The 16,082-nt window shown below is 42.1% G+C and overlaps 1 protein-coding gene across 6 annotated transcripts; it reads right to left on the reverse strand.

The window, feature by feature from the left end:
• Positions 1-16: 16 nt before the first annotated feature.
• On the reverse strand, positions 17-15,583 carry LOC125273043 (immunoglobulin-like domain-containing receptor 2). 6 transcript variants are annotated; one of them, XR_007185993.1, is made up of 10 exons: positions 15,207-15,583; positions 13,567-13,899; positions 10,345-10,464; positions 7,667-7,723; positions 5,219-5,365; positions 4,911-5,075; positions 4,123-4,242; positions 3,176-3,383; positions 1,885-3,084; positions 17-1,216 (listed from the first exon to the last, which is right to left on the reverse strand). XR_007185993.1 is itself a non-coding variant. In XM_048198290.1 (10 exons), the coding sequence occupies exons 1-10, from the start codon at positions 15,319-15,321 to the stop codon at positions 1,181-1,183; spliced, it is 2,016 nt and encodes a 671-aa protein (XP_048054247.1). In that variant the 5' UTR covers positions 15,322-15,582; the 3' UTR covers positions 17-1,180. The 6 variants fall into 6 exon arrangements, 5 of the variants coding, with proteins under 5 accessions (XP_048054247.1, XP_048054250.1, XP_048054249.1 ...); XM_048198290.1 differs by having other exon boundaries at positions 2,370-3,084; positions 15,207-15,582; XM_048198293.1 differs by lacking the exon at positions 13,567-13,899 and having other exon boundaries at positions 2,370-3,084.
• Between the last annotated feature and the right edge of the window lie 499 nt (positions 15,584-16,082).

Raw genomic sequence — 16,082 nt, forward strand, 5'->3', positions numbered from 1 at the left:
CAAAATGAGTCCATTAGAAGCGTTTGTCAAGTTTTTACTGAAATTCATTTGATGATGTAGTTATTAACATAATTTGAGTCTGCATACAGCTAATATACAAATTTCATAAGGCAATAAATGTGAAAACATACAAAATGTAAACAAAGTTGCATACAAATGATTTTCAGTCCTCAAAGGCACAATTGTAATTATATTAACCATTTTCTCAAGTATTGGGATAAAAGAGTGTTTTGTTTGATAAGACTAACTTGAGTAACAAACAACTATTTGAAGGCAACAGAACACCAGAGTAAACACAGTGACGTCAGTCTGAGAGAGACACACACGCGTCGTTCAGATGAGATCATCGTCCGGTGACGTCACGCGTCGACACACACACACACACACTCACGCCGTCAGACACTGAAGTGTTTCACATTATACTGTGACGTCTGAGGGGATCCTGAACTAACCGCACTTCTCTGACTGTATCTGCGGCAGAACGATGTACTAGAGTACGGTTCAGAAATCAGCACATATCATCCAGACGTGCGTCAGTGAAATCTAGCAGTCAGTAAATGAAAATACTGTCTTGTTTATCTAACATGATAATTCTGTGGAACTGCTGAAACCAAATGACTTCCTGTAATCTTTAAACAGTTTTGCTCAGCTTTCCAGTGTCCTTCCCAAAAATACACAATATTATCATTCGTTAATTTGAAAATCGTATAATACTGATAAAACCTTGAGAATAACAAGATCTGCAATGATATTAATATCTTGTGCAAAAGCAGCACATCATTAGTTATCCGGCACAGCAGTTATGAATGTGTTTATCGATACATTTCATCAGAATGTAACAATTTAGCAAAGTATCATCTCCATTCAAACGGAGCAGCTTGAGATTATATACGTGTGAAATAAACCTCATATATAAAGTCCAGCAACATGTAAACGTCGTCATTCCACTGTTTAGGAAATGTTTTCATCGAACAGAGTCTCTGCGTACCTCATGAATGAATACTGATATTTTGAGTCAACGCTGACCCATTTTAGGGGAAGTTACTGTAAAACATATTTCAGACCCACAAACCTTCGTTCCGCAGCGCTGGAGCTCCGCAGGATCGGTGAAGCTGGAGTGTGTCTGCAAGCGTGGCGACGTCCTCGTGTGTGTGTGTGTGTGTGTGTGTGTGTGAGGACATCACACTATGAGCGAGTCTCTGCTCAGAAGAGTGCTCTGTTCAAAGAGAGGACAGAAGAGTGAGCAGAAGGAGCGCGAGCCGGTCGGGCACAGCGGGTTAGTGTGGTCAGGCAGTGAGAGCGCAGAGAGTCGCAGGTGAAGCGCTGTCAGTGATTATTCTGGAATTATTAGGACTGGACGCGTTACATTACACAGAAAAAGAAATACGAAATATAAAAGCTGCATGATTCTCCGAGTGCACTCAATAAGATTTCCATCTGTATTTATGAACACAAATGGAGCTTCTGCGGGAGTCTCTGGTGAGCGCATCTCATTCAATGATGACGAGAAGGTCAAATGATTGTGTTTGTACAAAGCAAAAGGCAGAGAAAGCGTCTTACAGTGGACGCCTGCGGGCGAGACGAGGCGTAACGGAGTTTCTACAAACCGAAGGACGGGTGGGAAGATCTTCTGCAGATCGATCACTCGCCCGCAGTGAAGCAAACTCTACATTTACTGTCTTTCATGATTTATTTTTGCTACACACATTTTATCAATGCCTGACCTTTGAATATTTCTTTTTCAACATTTCTTAGTGCTTTGAGGGACCGTTTCTGTCGTTAGTCGTGTTAGAGTTCATACACTGTTTTAGCTGTGATCCAAACACATTTTGGGGAGGAATTAAGCAGCAAGCAGGCAGAGATGTTTGATTTTGTTCTTGTTACCTGTGTACAGGTTATTTTCTGTGGTCAAATCGCGGTGCAAATCGAACCGTGATCGAAAGACCTAGGTCGGAATCAAACTGCGCACTTTGTTCATCAAAAAATGTCTACAAGAGATATGAATGAAATAAATGGTAAGGATGATGACTGCAAGAGGAAATCTTATAGAGTGCTTCTCTGGTGAAACTGGATTCATAATGTTCTGATTTCTCTCTTTTAATTAAGGATCTTTAATTCTTGAGGTCTCTTTTTGAAATAGGAATTTTTCCAATCATGCTACAAATTGTGTTGGAGGGTTTCAGGACTACATACTTCAAATGGCTGAAGACCTTTTCAAAAGCCTTTCTAAGGCTTCGACTGAAGCGGCTTCAACCTCGCTGCTTTTCTTTCACTGCACCAGCGCATCCATTTAGATGCGAGACAAACGCAGACCCGCAGTGCTGTGAGGGGGAACAACAAACTCACACAGAGTCCTACAGATAACTCACCACTTTACGAGGGCGGTTCTGCTCCTCCTGCCCACTCGGCGTAGAGCCGTGACCGGAGCGCGTGTAGCAGAAAGGCTGTTGTCCGGACTCTGCTCCTCGGGAACGCTCCAGTTCCTTCTCTGTGTAGGGTGGCAAGGATTCATTATCCTCTGCCGTCCGCTGGCGAGGCGACTGGTTGCTTGGAGACCTGCTGTGGAAACGCTCACTCGTCTTTTTGGAGCTGTTTCTGGAAGGCGTGTCCGAGTCCTCTTCGGTCCGGCCCAATTTTGAAGAACCGCTCTTCCCAGCTTTAGCTTTACGCTCCAATAAACTGTTGAGAAGGGCATCATCGTAGTCTCTTCTGCTCCCCGTACCACTGGAAGCTCTCTGATCCCGCTCTCGTGGATCCCGCTGGGGTTGATCATTGTCCCACGTGTCCCGCCTTTTTCCAGGTAGGGGCGGAGGGCTGGGCGGGCGTCTCACCGGACTGGCCTTTGGAGAGTAACGTTTGGAACAATAAAATGGATAGCGATCCCGTTCTAGCTCCCGTTCTCGCTCTCTTTCCCTCTCGCGCTCCCGTTCGTGAGCTCTGTAGTCGTCCTCCCTGTTTCCCGGGTCGCCGTGACGTCCTCGCTGCATACATGTCATCGCAAACTCCTCCAGCTCATCCAAAGATCCAGTCCGTCCGCGTTCCAGGAAAGCCTTCCTCTGCAGGTGCTCTGAGCGAGGGTTCCACCTGGAGAGGAAAGTCGTGAACCGATGTCAACTATTAAACCAATCAGTGTGTATTCAGTCAAGCGATGAGATTTATCATATCCTTCTATTACCTGGGGTTGTCATCCGCCACATGATTTCTGTGCTGTGGCTGTCGTGTGTATCTGCCCTCGTGAACGGGAGATAAATCGGTGGTCCGGAGGTCAGCGGGGTCATCGAGGTCAGGGATGGCTGGTAGAGCCTTTTTTTGTACTTGTCGATAGGTCTGACGGAAGTCCGTTTCTGCATCATGTAATGAACTCAGCTCGGACATACTGCAGGCTGCAAACGAGCAGAAATCAGCATCTCTGAGGGACAACCTCTTTTCATTCTGTGCAAATTCTTACCACAATTATTTGACATTAGAATATATTTGACATTCATTTCTCCGCTGTTGCTTTTGCGTCTTATCCTCATTTATTCCAGGAACACAAAGCAGAATTTACAGTACTATATGAAAAGGCTGAAGAATGTGGAAAAAAAGTGAAGAATGAAGGACTTAAAGACCACGAGGAATTCAGAGACAAGCATGCAGATCTTCACGCAGGAAAATAGAGAAGAGGAGACATGTGGAGTGTACTGTGCAGTGTAATTCACTGTAGATCGTGCAGTGGATCATGTGCAGTGGGTTGCGTGCAGTGATCATGTGCAGTGGATCATGCGCAGTGGGTTGCGTGCAGTGATCATGTGCAGTGGATCATGCGCAGTGATCATGTGCAGTGTAATTCACTGTAGATCGTTCAGTGGATCGTGTGCAGTGGATCGTGTGCAGTGGATCATGTGCAGTAGATTACGTGCAGTGGATCATTTGCAGTGTAATTCACTGTAGATCGTTCAGTGGATCATGTGCAGTGGATCGCGTGCAGTGGATCATGTGCAGTGTATCATGTGCAGTGAAATTCACTGTAGATCGTGCAGTGGATCATGCGCAGTGATCATGTGCGGTAGATTCCGTGCAGTGGATCATGCAGTAGATCGTTGCAGTGGTCAAACGGCATCGGGAATGGAGTTTGTGTCTTACTGTCTCGGCTGCTGCTAAGCGTCTGAGACGGGTTGAACTGAGCGAGCTGCTTCTCCACGTACTGCAGCACCTTCAGAGAGCTCTGATCTGACACCGACTGCAGATGGAAACCACTCCGCACTACAGGAGATACATCATGTGTTTGTGCTGTAAGAATATTGTTTTTGATAATTCGGGAAACAGACAGGCCATTTTAAAATAGTCCTGAATTCTGATTAAAAACTATTTTTTGCAAGCAACATATAAACCACAATTTTATTTTTATATATACTAATACAAATATATACTATATATTTTTAGCTCCTGCTTGTGGGAGAATATGTGGACTAATATTGGATGTTAAATTATTATATTATTTCAGGGGTCGAGTGACTCGATCTGAGCTCGAAGAACCGTCAGAATTTAATTAAACTGATCAAGAAGGAGCAGGAATGTAATCGAAAGACTGAGACTAAGCAGCACTTTATATTTGCTCACTCTATCATTGTTGTCAGTCGATTTACATGAACATTTATAACTTTATGTGGCCTGTATGTATTTAATATGACACACTGCGAAGTGAAGTTCAGCTGTATCACCTTCAACTTTATATGTTTGAATGTCAGAAGTGTGTTTTGAGTTATTAAAACGCCCCACATTCTGCACTCTTCTGTGGTAAAGCTCTGAAATACCGCGGTGGTCAGAACTATTTAATAATGTGCCAGTAAATCATGTTGTGGTTTTGGAGCATCTAACATGGTCACAAACAGACTTTTACCAGCAGTGAACACTGACTCTAGTGCACTCACCCGCCGAGCCGTTGTGCTCCAGTGATGGTGCAGTGGACAGGTTTGGGTCAATGAGGGACGGCGGGGCGATGGGCATCATGGTGGGCATCCCAGGTATGTAGTATGGAGGGAACATGGGCACTGGTGTGGGAACTGCTGTCTTGATCCCCTTTCCTGCTTCATACACTATTCGAGAGCGAGACAAAAGTCATGTGGCACAATAACCAGACTACTTGAAAGAGTCAGACGTCAGAACCCGGTTCATATGCAACACTAGTATGTAGAATATTCTAGACGCTCATGTGGACAGGTGTGTTTGCAGTACTCACGGTGTCGAGGGCAGCAGCAGGTCTCTGGGCAGCAGCAGCATCTCACGTAACAGCAGCATGAATGAGGGCAACACTGACACCAGCAAACACCCACCAGCAGGATGACCAGAGCACTGCCCACGACCACAGCGGCCACAAACACCCACTCTAGCAGAGAGAACACGGGCGCGGTCAGTACGCTGTGTGCTTCAGTGAGCCGGACACACATGCAGTGACGCTCTGAAACAGGTCAGCTGGAAATCCAGCGGGAATACAGTGAACTGCATTTCCAAAACCGCTGTCCGACGCAGTGTGAAGTCTAGTGTGTACGCTCACAACTGCTTCATTTAGCATCAGTTCTAATCATGGAATATTAAAAACATCACAAATGTACATTTTTAAAGGGGACCCATTATGCAAAATTTTGAACATAAATGTGTGTCGACAGTGTGTGAACACAATCATCCTATAATGATAAAAATCCACCCCCTCCTTTTTTTTAATCCTCAAAAATCATAAGCAGCGTCTCAGAATAAGCCGTTTGCAGTTGTGATGTCACACTATAGGCCCCGCCCACGATGTCTTATCCTGCTGTTTACATTCACAGATAAAACTGACCCTTTTCACAGACTGTGAAAATATCGTAAATATCGTATATCCTGCAAAGTTTTTTATATTTTCATTTTTAAAAAAACGCAGATACATTTATATCACTATACTTAGTATTATATTACCTTTGCATCAAATTACAAAAATCTAGTTAACGCTGCTGTGAGGGCGTTTCTAATCAGCGGCTGTGGGAGTGACGGTTAAAATGACATCTTTCTCTCTTCTGAACGCCGTTATCAATCGCTCTCTATTTTTTTTTCTCTTTTTGAAAGTTTATGAAAACACTATCGGGGAGTTTTTCTTTTGCTATTTGAGCAAATGGAAACACAAAAAATATATTTAATGTGTTTTCTCATTGGTGTGATAATCAAAACCAAACAGAGTATCTGAGGCTGGAGTTGTACAGGCTCCGCCCTCTTCTGGAAAGTGGGGCGGGGAGCAGCAGCTCATTTGCATTTAAAGATACATGCACTAAAACAGCATGTTTTTCCTTCCACTCAAAAAATAAAATAAAAGTATAATTAATGATCTGTGGGTTATTTTGAGCTGAAACTTCAGACACATTCTGGGGACACCAGAGACTGAAATTACTGTACATCTTGTAAAAAGGGGCATAATAGGTCACCTTTAAAGCCAGAACATCTCCGCTATATTGGACAAGGGGTTTAGTAAATGGATGGATGGATGCAGTTAGCAAACACGTGTGATATTAAACACTACATTTAAATTACAACTTGCATTCCAGTCTATTACAGGAGATTCATGCCGCACATCTCAACGAGGAATGTGTTCCACAATCACTCCAAATAAATCACTCCACGAGGGAATGTCAAACACATTTCCAGCCCAAAAAATGTCTCTGGTTTTCATGTGGAACTCATTCATCATGATTTCGTCAAAAAAAGAATTTCAAATATGTGAAATGCAGTAGCAGAGTTCAAAATAAAAGTCCATCACATGAATTAAATCTTCATTTAAAGCCACAACAGCACTTTATCAAGCAGTTAAACATGTTAAATCTTACTAATGGGCCTCAGGGCAGTTTGTTCAGTGTTAGTGAGTGACGAGAAGATCAGATTCAGACTGCGGAAGTCAACAAACTCACAAACACACAATCTGTGTATCTGAACACACACATTCTCAGGAAACGGTGCACTTTGAAAAGGTTACGGTTGAACTACTAGAAGTACTATTACTGCCAAAAGGAGACACAAGATAATCCAATCAAATATATCAAGATGTATCAAATCTCATTCATCAGAAGTTCAATATCTGTGATTTCTTCCATGTTTTATTGGAACATTCCATAGGCATAATGGTTTTTATACTGTATAAACTGTATATTCTCGTCCCTAACCCTAAACCTACCCATCACACAAAACTTTCTGCGTTTATACATTTTCAAAAACAACTTGATGTTTTCCTCATGGGGACCAAAAAATGTCCCCATAAGGTCAAAGATTTCTGGCACTGCCGCCCATGTGTGGACTGATTGATTGACTGATTGATGACAGATGATCAGGAACGAACACTCTTGGAGTCGAACACAGCAAACATGCGGCTGGACGTGACATGATATTGGTTCAGCAGGGAAACGAGCCTCCGTTGCATTTAGGATCCGTTTCCAGCTGATTCGACCCGAACGATGAAACGTCACACGGTCCGGGTGAACTGGATTATTCAGATGTTATCACATGATCCGTTACAGCGTACGGTGATCCAACAGCAGGTTTGTTAGTGTAATGCTTTACAGCTGATTATCAGGAAATGACATCACAGGGGAATTAAAGAATTAGAAACAGGAAGTGAGGCGGCTCAGACAGGAAGGGCTAGGGTTAGTGTGCGTTTGGGAGCTCGTACCTGGAACAATCTCCACATTTAAGCCAGGCAGAAGATCATCGGTCAAACCTGTCTGACCTGGAGAGACAGACGAGAGAGAGAGAGAGAGAGAGAGATGGAGGTGAAGCAGAGCGTGAGCGCTGAGGAAGAGGAATCATGTGCAAACAGAGAGAAGATCAGCTGAAATGTGAGCAGAAACACGAACGATTGAAAGATTCGCTCTGAACTCTCAGTCTCTTCTAGTCTCGGGTTTTTTCAGCAGTTTTCTGCAGAAAGCAGCAGCAACACATGATTCCAGTGCTGATAACCAAACATCTGATCACTGCTTTCACACAAACAAAAGCAACATGTAAACACGCTGAATCCTTCCAGATGCTTGTTCAGATGTCTGAATCGGATCAGATCTGATCGAGTCTTTTAGACCTGAACTCACTGTACTGCTGTTTCTAATCTTCAGTGAGGAGGTGTTTGTCTGAACAAGAGTCTGTAGAAACATCAAAGTCGAAAGCTTCCTCGTGTCTGATCCTCGCGGTCAAAGAATCGCTGACACTGAACAACATTACTCTCATTTATCAGCAGACAAAGAGGCATTTGAGACACAAAAAATGTTCCCAATGGAAGTTTTGCTTTGGTTTTGTTCCACCTCGAAATATGTAATTTTCTTGAAACTATTAATCCAAATAAATCCGTTCCTTCAGCTATAACTGATTTCTCAAAAATATCTCGCGGTTCTCCCCTCAACCCAATACTTGTTGCACACTTTGTTATTTTACTTCAGCTCATTTTTCAGTTTGCTCTTGATCCATCGTTTAATGAAGCTCTACTGTAATCTGAAGGCAGGAGCTCTGATCGCTCACAGGAAACAGGAAAGACCTCCTGTGCTGCTCGAGGCTTAAAGCACAATCCGTTAGGAATTCTGTCTGTCCGGGATCTGTGTCACTGATAAACCCGCTGACTTTCATTGTATGTAAAAACAAAAGAGAAACTGAAGTTGTGTCTCAAATGACACATTTATACACTATGTACTCAAGCGTGTAGCGTGTGAGTTTTATAAGGTTATTTTGTCATTGGGTCTGTTAGCTCCGCCCCCTCCACAGTCGAGTGACATTCCCACGCCGTTAATGAAGTTCATCATGCAGGTATTTTCTATCTGGACTGTTCAGTGTGAACACACTTATCACACTATTTACTACACAGCGTCACAGAACAGTGCAGAAGTGTGCAAACTGAGAGTGTTCCACAGAAGAAAGAAAGTCAAACCGGTTTGAATGACGCGAGTGTGAATGATGGCAGAATGATTAATCTCATGCAGGACGTCACAGACTGATATCTGGTTGAAGAGATTCTTGTCAGATGTTGAGAGTGTTTTCATAATTAGCTTTAGGGTATCAAAAAAGATACACTTTAAAAAGAAGATATTATTATTATTATTTACCTGATCAGGTACTGATGAAGTATCATTATTGTACTTCATTTAATTGATGCTCTGTTATGAGAATGAGATTTTGCTTTAATTACTGTAATGAAATCGCTCATCTTTCACTGCTGCTTTTCTTGACTGACATCTTTAAATTTAGTCCAGGCAGCTCGGCTTCATTCTGTCAGAAACACGGAGGAGATTCTGGCTGTAAACGAACTTCTGTCCTTGAGATGAAGGGTAAATCACTCGACGTCTCTGTCTCCATTCATATCTGCACAATGAGTCTCTGCGTCACGCTGCGCAGCTGGACACCGAACGCCTCGCCGTCGCCATGGCAGCGCATGATTCTGCTCTTTGTGTGGTCAGACGTTGTGATGTACATTATATCACCGATTAGTGTTCTGCGCTAAACAGTGCATTACTGTAAGAGAAGAGCGGTCAAATAAATAGATACATTTATATTTTTCATAAATATTCACAGTATCAATAACTACAAATGTATTTTTATATTATTGGAACATTAAATCTAGGATTTAATCCACACATGTATTTAATGTTGGATGAACAACATGTTCTGCATACAAGCAACAAAACATTGATTCAGTTCTTCATTCAAGACACTAAAGGCGTGACAACATCTACTAACATGAGCGAAAGCGTCCAAGCTGATCTCTGCGATCTAAACACAGAGCAGTGAATGTAGGGGTCACGACCCGTGAATCAGTTCAGCTTTTCATGTGTTTCACAGTCGGATCGGCAGAATAAAGCTGAGAGACTTTCAAAGCCAGCATTATATCAAAGGAGCATTTTATGATCAACACTGAAATATTGACTCTTGGTGAACTTCTGAACTTCTCTAACCGCAGAAAACATGAATACAACGATTATACTTCACAGACTGAACATGTGACCGTCAGCGGGTGATGAAACTGTCAAACCCTGAGCGTGATTCTGTTCTCAGATCATTCTGTCAGTCAACTCGATCGCTGTCAGAAGAGAGGAACTTCATCACGACAGGTTCAGATCAGGGTCAGTGTCAGTGTCGAGTCACCGAAGCTTGTTTCCGCCACACAGTACAAAGATAATTCTGACTTTATTTCTCAGAATTGTGAGATATAAACTTGCAATTGTGAGAAAAAAAAAAGGCAGAATTGTTTTTGTTTTTATTCCGTGGGGAAACAAGCTTCCGCAGGTTTGAGCTTGACTGGATCAGGGAGAAGGTCAGCGTCAGGTGACTCATTTCCTGTCGTGAGTGTGTTTGTTTCCTGTGAGCGCTCACCCAACACCAGCAGCTCCACGTGTGCTTCATTCTGACCCTCCAGATCATCAGAGATCACCACTTTACAGTAGTAAACGCCGCTGTCGCCCCACTGCAGCTCACCGATGCGCAGGTCAGCCTCTGAGAGACGGAGAGACAGATGAACAGAGTAATGCTTCAAACTGTGCACATGCTTTCCACTGACAGTTATTTGTGGTCCTGGATGCTGATTGGTCAATCCAGAATTAAGAAAATTCTGTCATCATTTTCTCACCGTAACGTCATTCCAAACCCACAAGACTTTCATTCACAAATGAAGAATTTTATTAATGACTCTCAGAGATGAAAGGCTCAGGGCTGCTGAACACAAATAAAGATCAATATAGGGTATAAAGGTCACATAAAGGTCACAAAAACTAACCTCACTGCTGTCTGAGCTTCTGTCTACTATATCTGATCACTGTTTATATGTGAATAAAAGCCTAAATTAAATCTGTTCATCATAAAGCGACTGTCTCTTTAGAAGACATGGATTAAATCATGGATTTATTTTCCTCTCTTTATGAATGTTTTGAAGCGTCAGAGTTTTTGGGTGAACAGATTTTCGATGGAGGAACAGAAATCTCTTAGATTGAATTAAAAATGTCTGATGAACGAAAGTCTTACGGGTTTGGACCGAAACGAGGGAGAGAATTTTCATTTTTGTGTGAACTGACCCTTTCATAATGACTCTAACATCACGTTCACATGAGACGAGTGTAACTGAACACTGATCTTGACTGTGTTGAATTATCTTTAATAAATCATCATGAACATGTAAAGCTGACGGTCTCTTCACATCATACTCACAGTAAACTAAAAAAATCACTCTTTACAGTCAGAAAATGACTGCTGGATCATTGTGAGGAGTTGTAGTGTCAGATGAGGGAGGGATTCGGTCATTCCTGCGGCCGCTGGAGCGAGTAAACAGACTAATTTCAGGAAGAGGAAACCGTCGGTACAATGAGCAGCACTTCCTGTGAGGAGGGAGAAACTGGGTGCGTCTCAATCAGCTGGACGTACACGAACCGGTCAGTAGTAAGGACCCGGACTCACTGAGGGACACCGATGACTCTATTTCCCGTGTTTCTGACTTTATTTTTTGAACGTTAAAGGAAAATTCCATTTTATCATTCTTCAAACATTATGAAAACGTTACTTTTGAAACAAATAGTAACATTTAAAAAATGTTAAACGAACGTCCAACTAAAATGTTTCAGAAAAAAACATTCCTTGAACGATGTATAAATGTTTTGAGAAAATTTTTAAAGACCAGATAACTTTGAACAAACGTTCTATTAATGTTACTGTAAGAACGTTCAGATCCCACTGATATCAGCCTGCCGTTCCCATGATGCCTCAGGCCCAAACTCAAACCGTCCAAGTTTGACTGTAAATCACTGTGTGTGTGTGTGTGTGTGTGTGTGTGTGTGTGTGTGTGTGTGTGTGTGTGTGTGTGTGACTCCTGGGAGAAGCACAAAAATCCCTCCCGTTTCACACAGTAAATGTGAAGCAGTATTTCAGCTCTGAATGAATGCTGGGTAAATGTGCTGCTATCAATCGTGAGCGCCTGTCTCGCGCTTCTATTCAAACTCTGACGAGCCTCTGAACGCTTCAGTCCACTAACAGCAGCAGGATCTGAGTCTTCTGTCAGATCTCAAAACTCTTCGTACACTTCACATCTGACCTTCGACTCAAGTTCACTGAAATAAACCATTAGAGGTTTAAAAAAATCTATATTCTGAACTTGATTCAGTAGAGCAGCTTTTCAATGCTCAAACTTACAGACATCTACAAGCTCAATTCAACCAGAAATCATCATTCGTCATCATTTACTGTCTTCTTTCTTCAGTGGAACACTAAACGAAGATGTCCACTGAAATTACGACACACAAGGACGATGACAGTAATGATGAAGATATAGGTCTAAAAATCATTCTCATATCATTCAATCATTCATAATGATAACGGCGCAGAGAGACATCGTTGGGATCACTTTCAGAATGATTTTTTCCACTTGATGAATGATAAAAACATTGACAGCCAATCAGAATCCATCCTGCTTTCAAGAGCCTGAGCATTTAAAGAGACAGACGACAAAACAGCAGCACTTATAATAAACAGAGCGATATCGTGAGCTGATATAGTTATCATTATTGAACGGCCTTGAAGGGATAGTTGACCCAAAAATGAAAATTACCCCATGATTTACTCACCTTCAAGCCATCTTACGTGTATATGACAATGGACATGTAATATCCCGGACGAGCCCCCAAACACGTATGTAGTCTTCTTTCAGACGAACACGATCTGAGTTATATTTAACTTCCAAGCTTTATAATAGTAGTGAATGGGGGTTAATAAAGACTCCAGTGGGGTAATAAAGGCCTTCTGAAGTGAAGCGATGGGTTTTTGTAAGAAAAATATCCATATTTAAAACTTTATTAATAACTAGCTTACGGCCCGTGAGGTGATGTGTGACGCAGATGAAGGAGTATCGTAACGCCTCTCACGGTTCAAACACACTCAAGCTCCTCTTTCTCTTACATCATTTCTCTTTATAAATTATCGTTTTAGACTTCTAATTCATGACCGGTGTTTTGTTTTGCTCTATCCTCTGTGCTTCTCCGTTCGACATTACGTCATGTATCAGGTCAGAGGTCACTCTTCCATCGCAAATCGATGCGTACGGCCGTCTGCACGAAGCTATAGTTATAGTTAATAATGTTTTAAATATTTATATTTGTCTGACAAAAACCCATCGCTTCACTTCAGAAGGTCTTTATTATCCCACTGGAGTCGATTACTGTTATGATGGATGGATGCGCTTTTTTGGACTTCAAAATCTCACCTCTCATTCACTCCCATTATAAAGCTGCATCACTATCTTCTTTCAGACGAACACAAACTCTTCCAAAGCCAGAACATGTTTAAATATGTCTCAGATAGTGTTTGTCTGAAAGAAGATAGTCATATACACTTGGGATGGCTTGAGGGAGAGTAAATCATGGGCTCATTTTCATTTTTGGGTGAACTATCCCTTTAAGAAGTCAAAATTAAGAGATAAAAAGTTGACTAATTTCAACTTATGTCAAAATTGAGACTTTAAAGTCACACAAATCATCGTTTGACTTCAGATCTGCTGAGATACCATCATGTTTCATGGAGCAGGACAGTCTCGGAGCAGAAGACTCATCGACTCACTGTTGATGATGGAGATGTCTCGGCCCTTGTAGTGCTCGGCGAGGGTGATGGACGATCCCTGTCCAGACGCCACGATGCGCACCGTCCGGCCGCTGTCCCCGCAGTCCAGGTGAACGGAGGAGCCGAGCTCAGAGCCGTGGACGGCCAGCGCGTCGGGGAAGCGGAAGGCGTCGCGCGTGCGATCGCGGCAGTAGGACTTGTACCACCACTGGATGACCGGAGTCTGCGAGGAGACGCTGCTGTACTGACACGGCAGAACCACCGACTGGAAGAGCATCGCGAAGCGCCGCTCGTCACGAACTGAGACCTGCACGGCCTCGGACCGCGACACCGCTGAAGACATGAAGACATGAGCACACACATTATATCACAAATCAACCACAGTGGAGTGTGTGTTTCTGTCTGCTGCTCTCTGTCATCATCATCATCATCATCATCATCACTGATTCAGCAGCAGCTACAGAACTCACTATATATTTGACTTCCATTACGAGACACATTTCTGAGGGAAACCGGATAAACGTAGGGAGGGACTTGATGTTATCCGCTTTATCAGTTCATCACAGCGATTATGAGCGTTCAAATGAAGCAGTGACTTCTGCAGTTAGGAAACAATTAATGATGATTTTAGACTGAAAATTACAGTATGATTTTATAGTACAACAATCTCACGTCAAAATATTGAGGGAAATTTGACTCCACATGAACAAGGTGAACATTTGAAAATAGATAATGAAACTATGAGCAAACACATTCCATACACCGCACCCCCCCTCCAGACACACACACACACACACACACACACACACACACACACACACACACACACACACTTGAGTGTTTTCTCTGAGCTTCTGAATATCTGCTATCAATCTGGTCAGTGAACAGAAGAGTTTTCTCTCTCTTTATAAACAAACACACACCCAGAAACAGCTGCTTTAAATTTGACCTGCGGGATTCACTCAGAAGACAGCAGCAGGGAGTGTTCACTAGTAAGGGAGCAGACCATGAGTTTGATAAGAAAGGGTTTCAGATTTAGGGGTTTATTTATTTATTATTATTTATTTATTTATGTATTTTACTTGAGAGGCTTTTTTTGTATTTCTTTCTTCCTTCCTTTCTGTCTATCATCTGCTGTGAGGTAAAAGTAAAGTGATGGTTTAAGGAGAGATGGGAATCTCATCTCTTCCAGTAAACAGTGTGGAGGAACAGATCTGCAGTAGATGTTCAGTGAAGCTGCTGATTACAGACATCAACACACATCATTACACTGGTTCAGCTCAGAAACCTCCACAAACACAGAGGTGTAAGTGCTTTGTAAGCAGTTTTACACCGTTACCATGGTAATCAAACAACTGCTGTAACAGCTTTAACTGTTTCAACACCTGAAGATGATCATTAATGCTGGCATGTGTAACATTCAGCTCACTTTCACGCACTACAAATACACCAAAATAAACACTGAAATGAAGGTGAATCACATGAAGTGAATGTGCTGATAAAGCTGCTAAGAGCCGCTTAACTGTTACTAAATAACTCAAAGAATCGCAAACTAAAGCTGGTGCAGTTACTGGACTGTAAACAGAGAAAACAACCTGCTGCTGCTGCAAACTTCCCCAAACTCTCAGAAAGTGACGCACCTGTGAACGCCATGAGTGAAATCCAGCATCTGACGACTGAAATCCGTATAAATTGTTCGGTTTCGTGACCCGTCGCAGAATCTGGGCCGTGTTTTTCTCGTGTTTTTCGCTTCATCTCCCGTCCGTCTGATCTGCGTCTCGTGAGTAACGGGTCTGAGCTAAAGGAGGCGCGCGCCACCCTCACGCGCGCGTTACCGAGAACTTTCGAGGAGGGGTTCTATTTTCAACAAAATTACACACTTTCATTATTACATATACAGCCACTATTCATTATTATATACAATTACATAAACTATACAAATCTAAATGACATAACCAATAAATATCTGTAAGAAATGTTGTATTCAGTATTTCAATGTTCCCGTTACATGAACAGCTTTTACTAATCCACACTAAACCGGTTAAATCGTTAAAGATCATCATGATAGTCTAAAGCATAGATTCAACAGAAGTTTGATATTAGACTTGAATCAATAATGATTTCGCCCTCTATCGGTGTAGTACGTAGTGGAGACTGGAGACCGGGGCATGTTGTCACACGCTCTGTCACGTGCTTGTTTTGTCTAGCGCTGGATTTTTAACACATAACGGGTTCAAAACTTACTTGCTTGTTTGTTTTTTCTTAAAATATGTTTTACTGTCTTTTAATTAAACACGAGGGTCATATGGGTTAGATTTCCAGGAATGCATGAACCAGAAAAATATATTGTGACTGTAAACGCAAGTCACTTTGGTTAAAAGAGTGTCTAATGATGGTAATGATGGTAGATTTGATCTGTACTCAAAAAAAAACAAAAAAAAAAAACATTATTATTCAGTCATGTTGCCTGTTTTATATGTTGTAATTTTATACAATTTATTTAATGTTTTTCAAAT

Source organism: Megalobrama amblycephala, linkage group LG7 (genome assembly GCF_018812025.1).
Source record: "Megalobrama amblycephala isolate DHTTF-2021 linkage group LG7, ASM1881202v1, whole genome shotgun sequence".
In the NCBI taxonomy this organism is placed as follows: Eukaryota; Metazoa; Chordata; class Actinopteri; order Cypriniformes; family Xenocyprididae; genus Megalobrama; species Megalobrama amblycephala.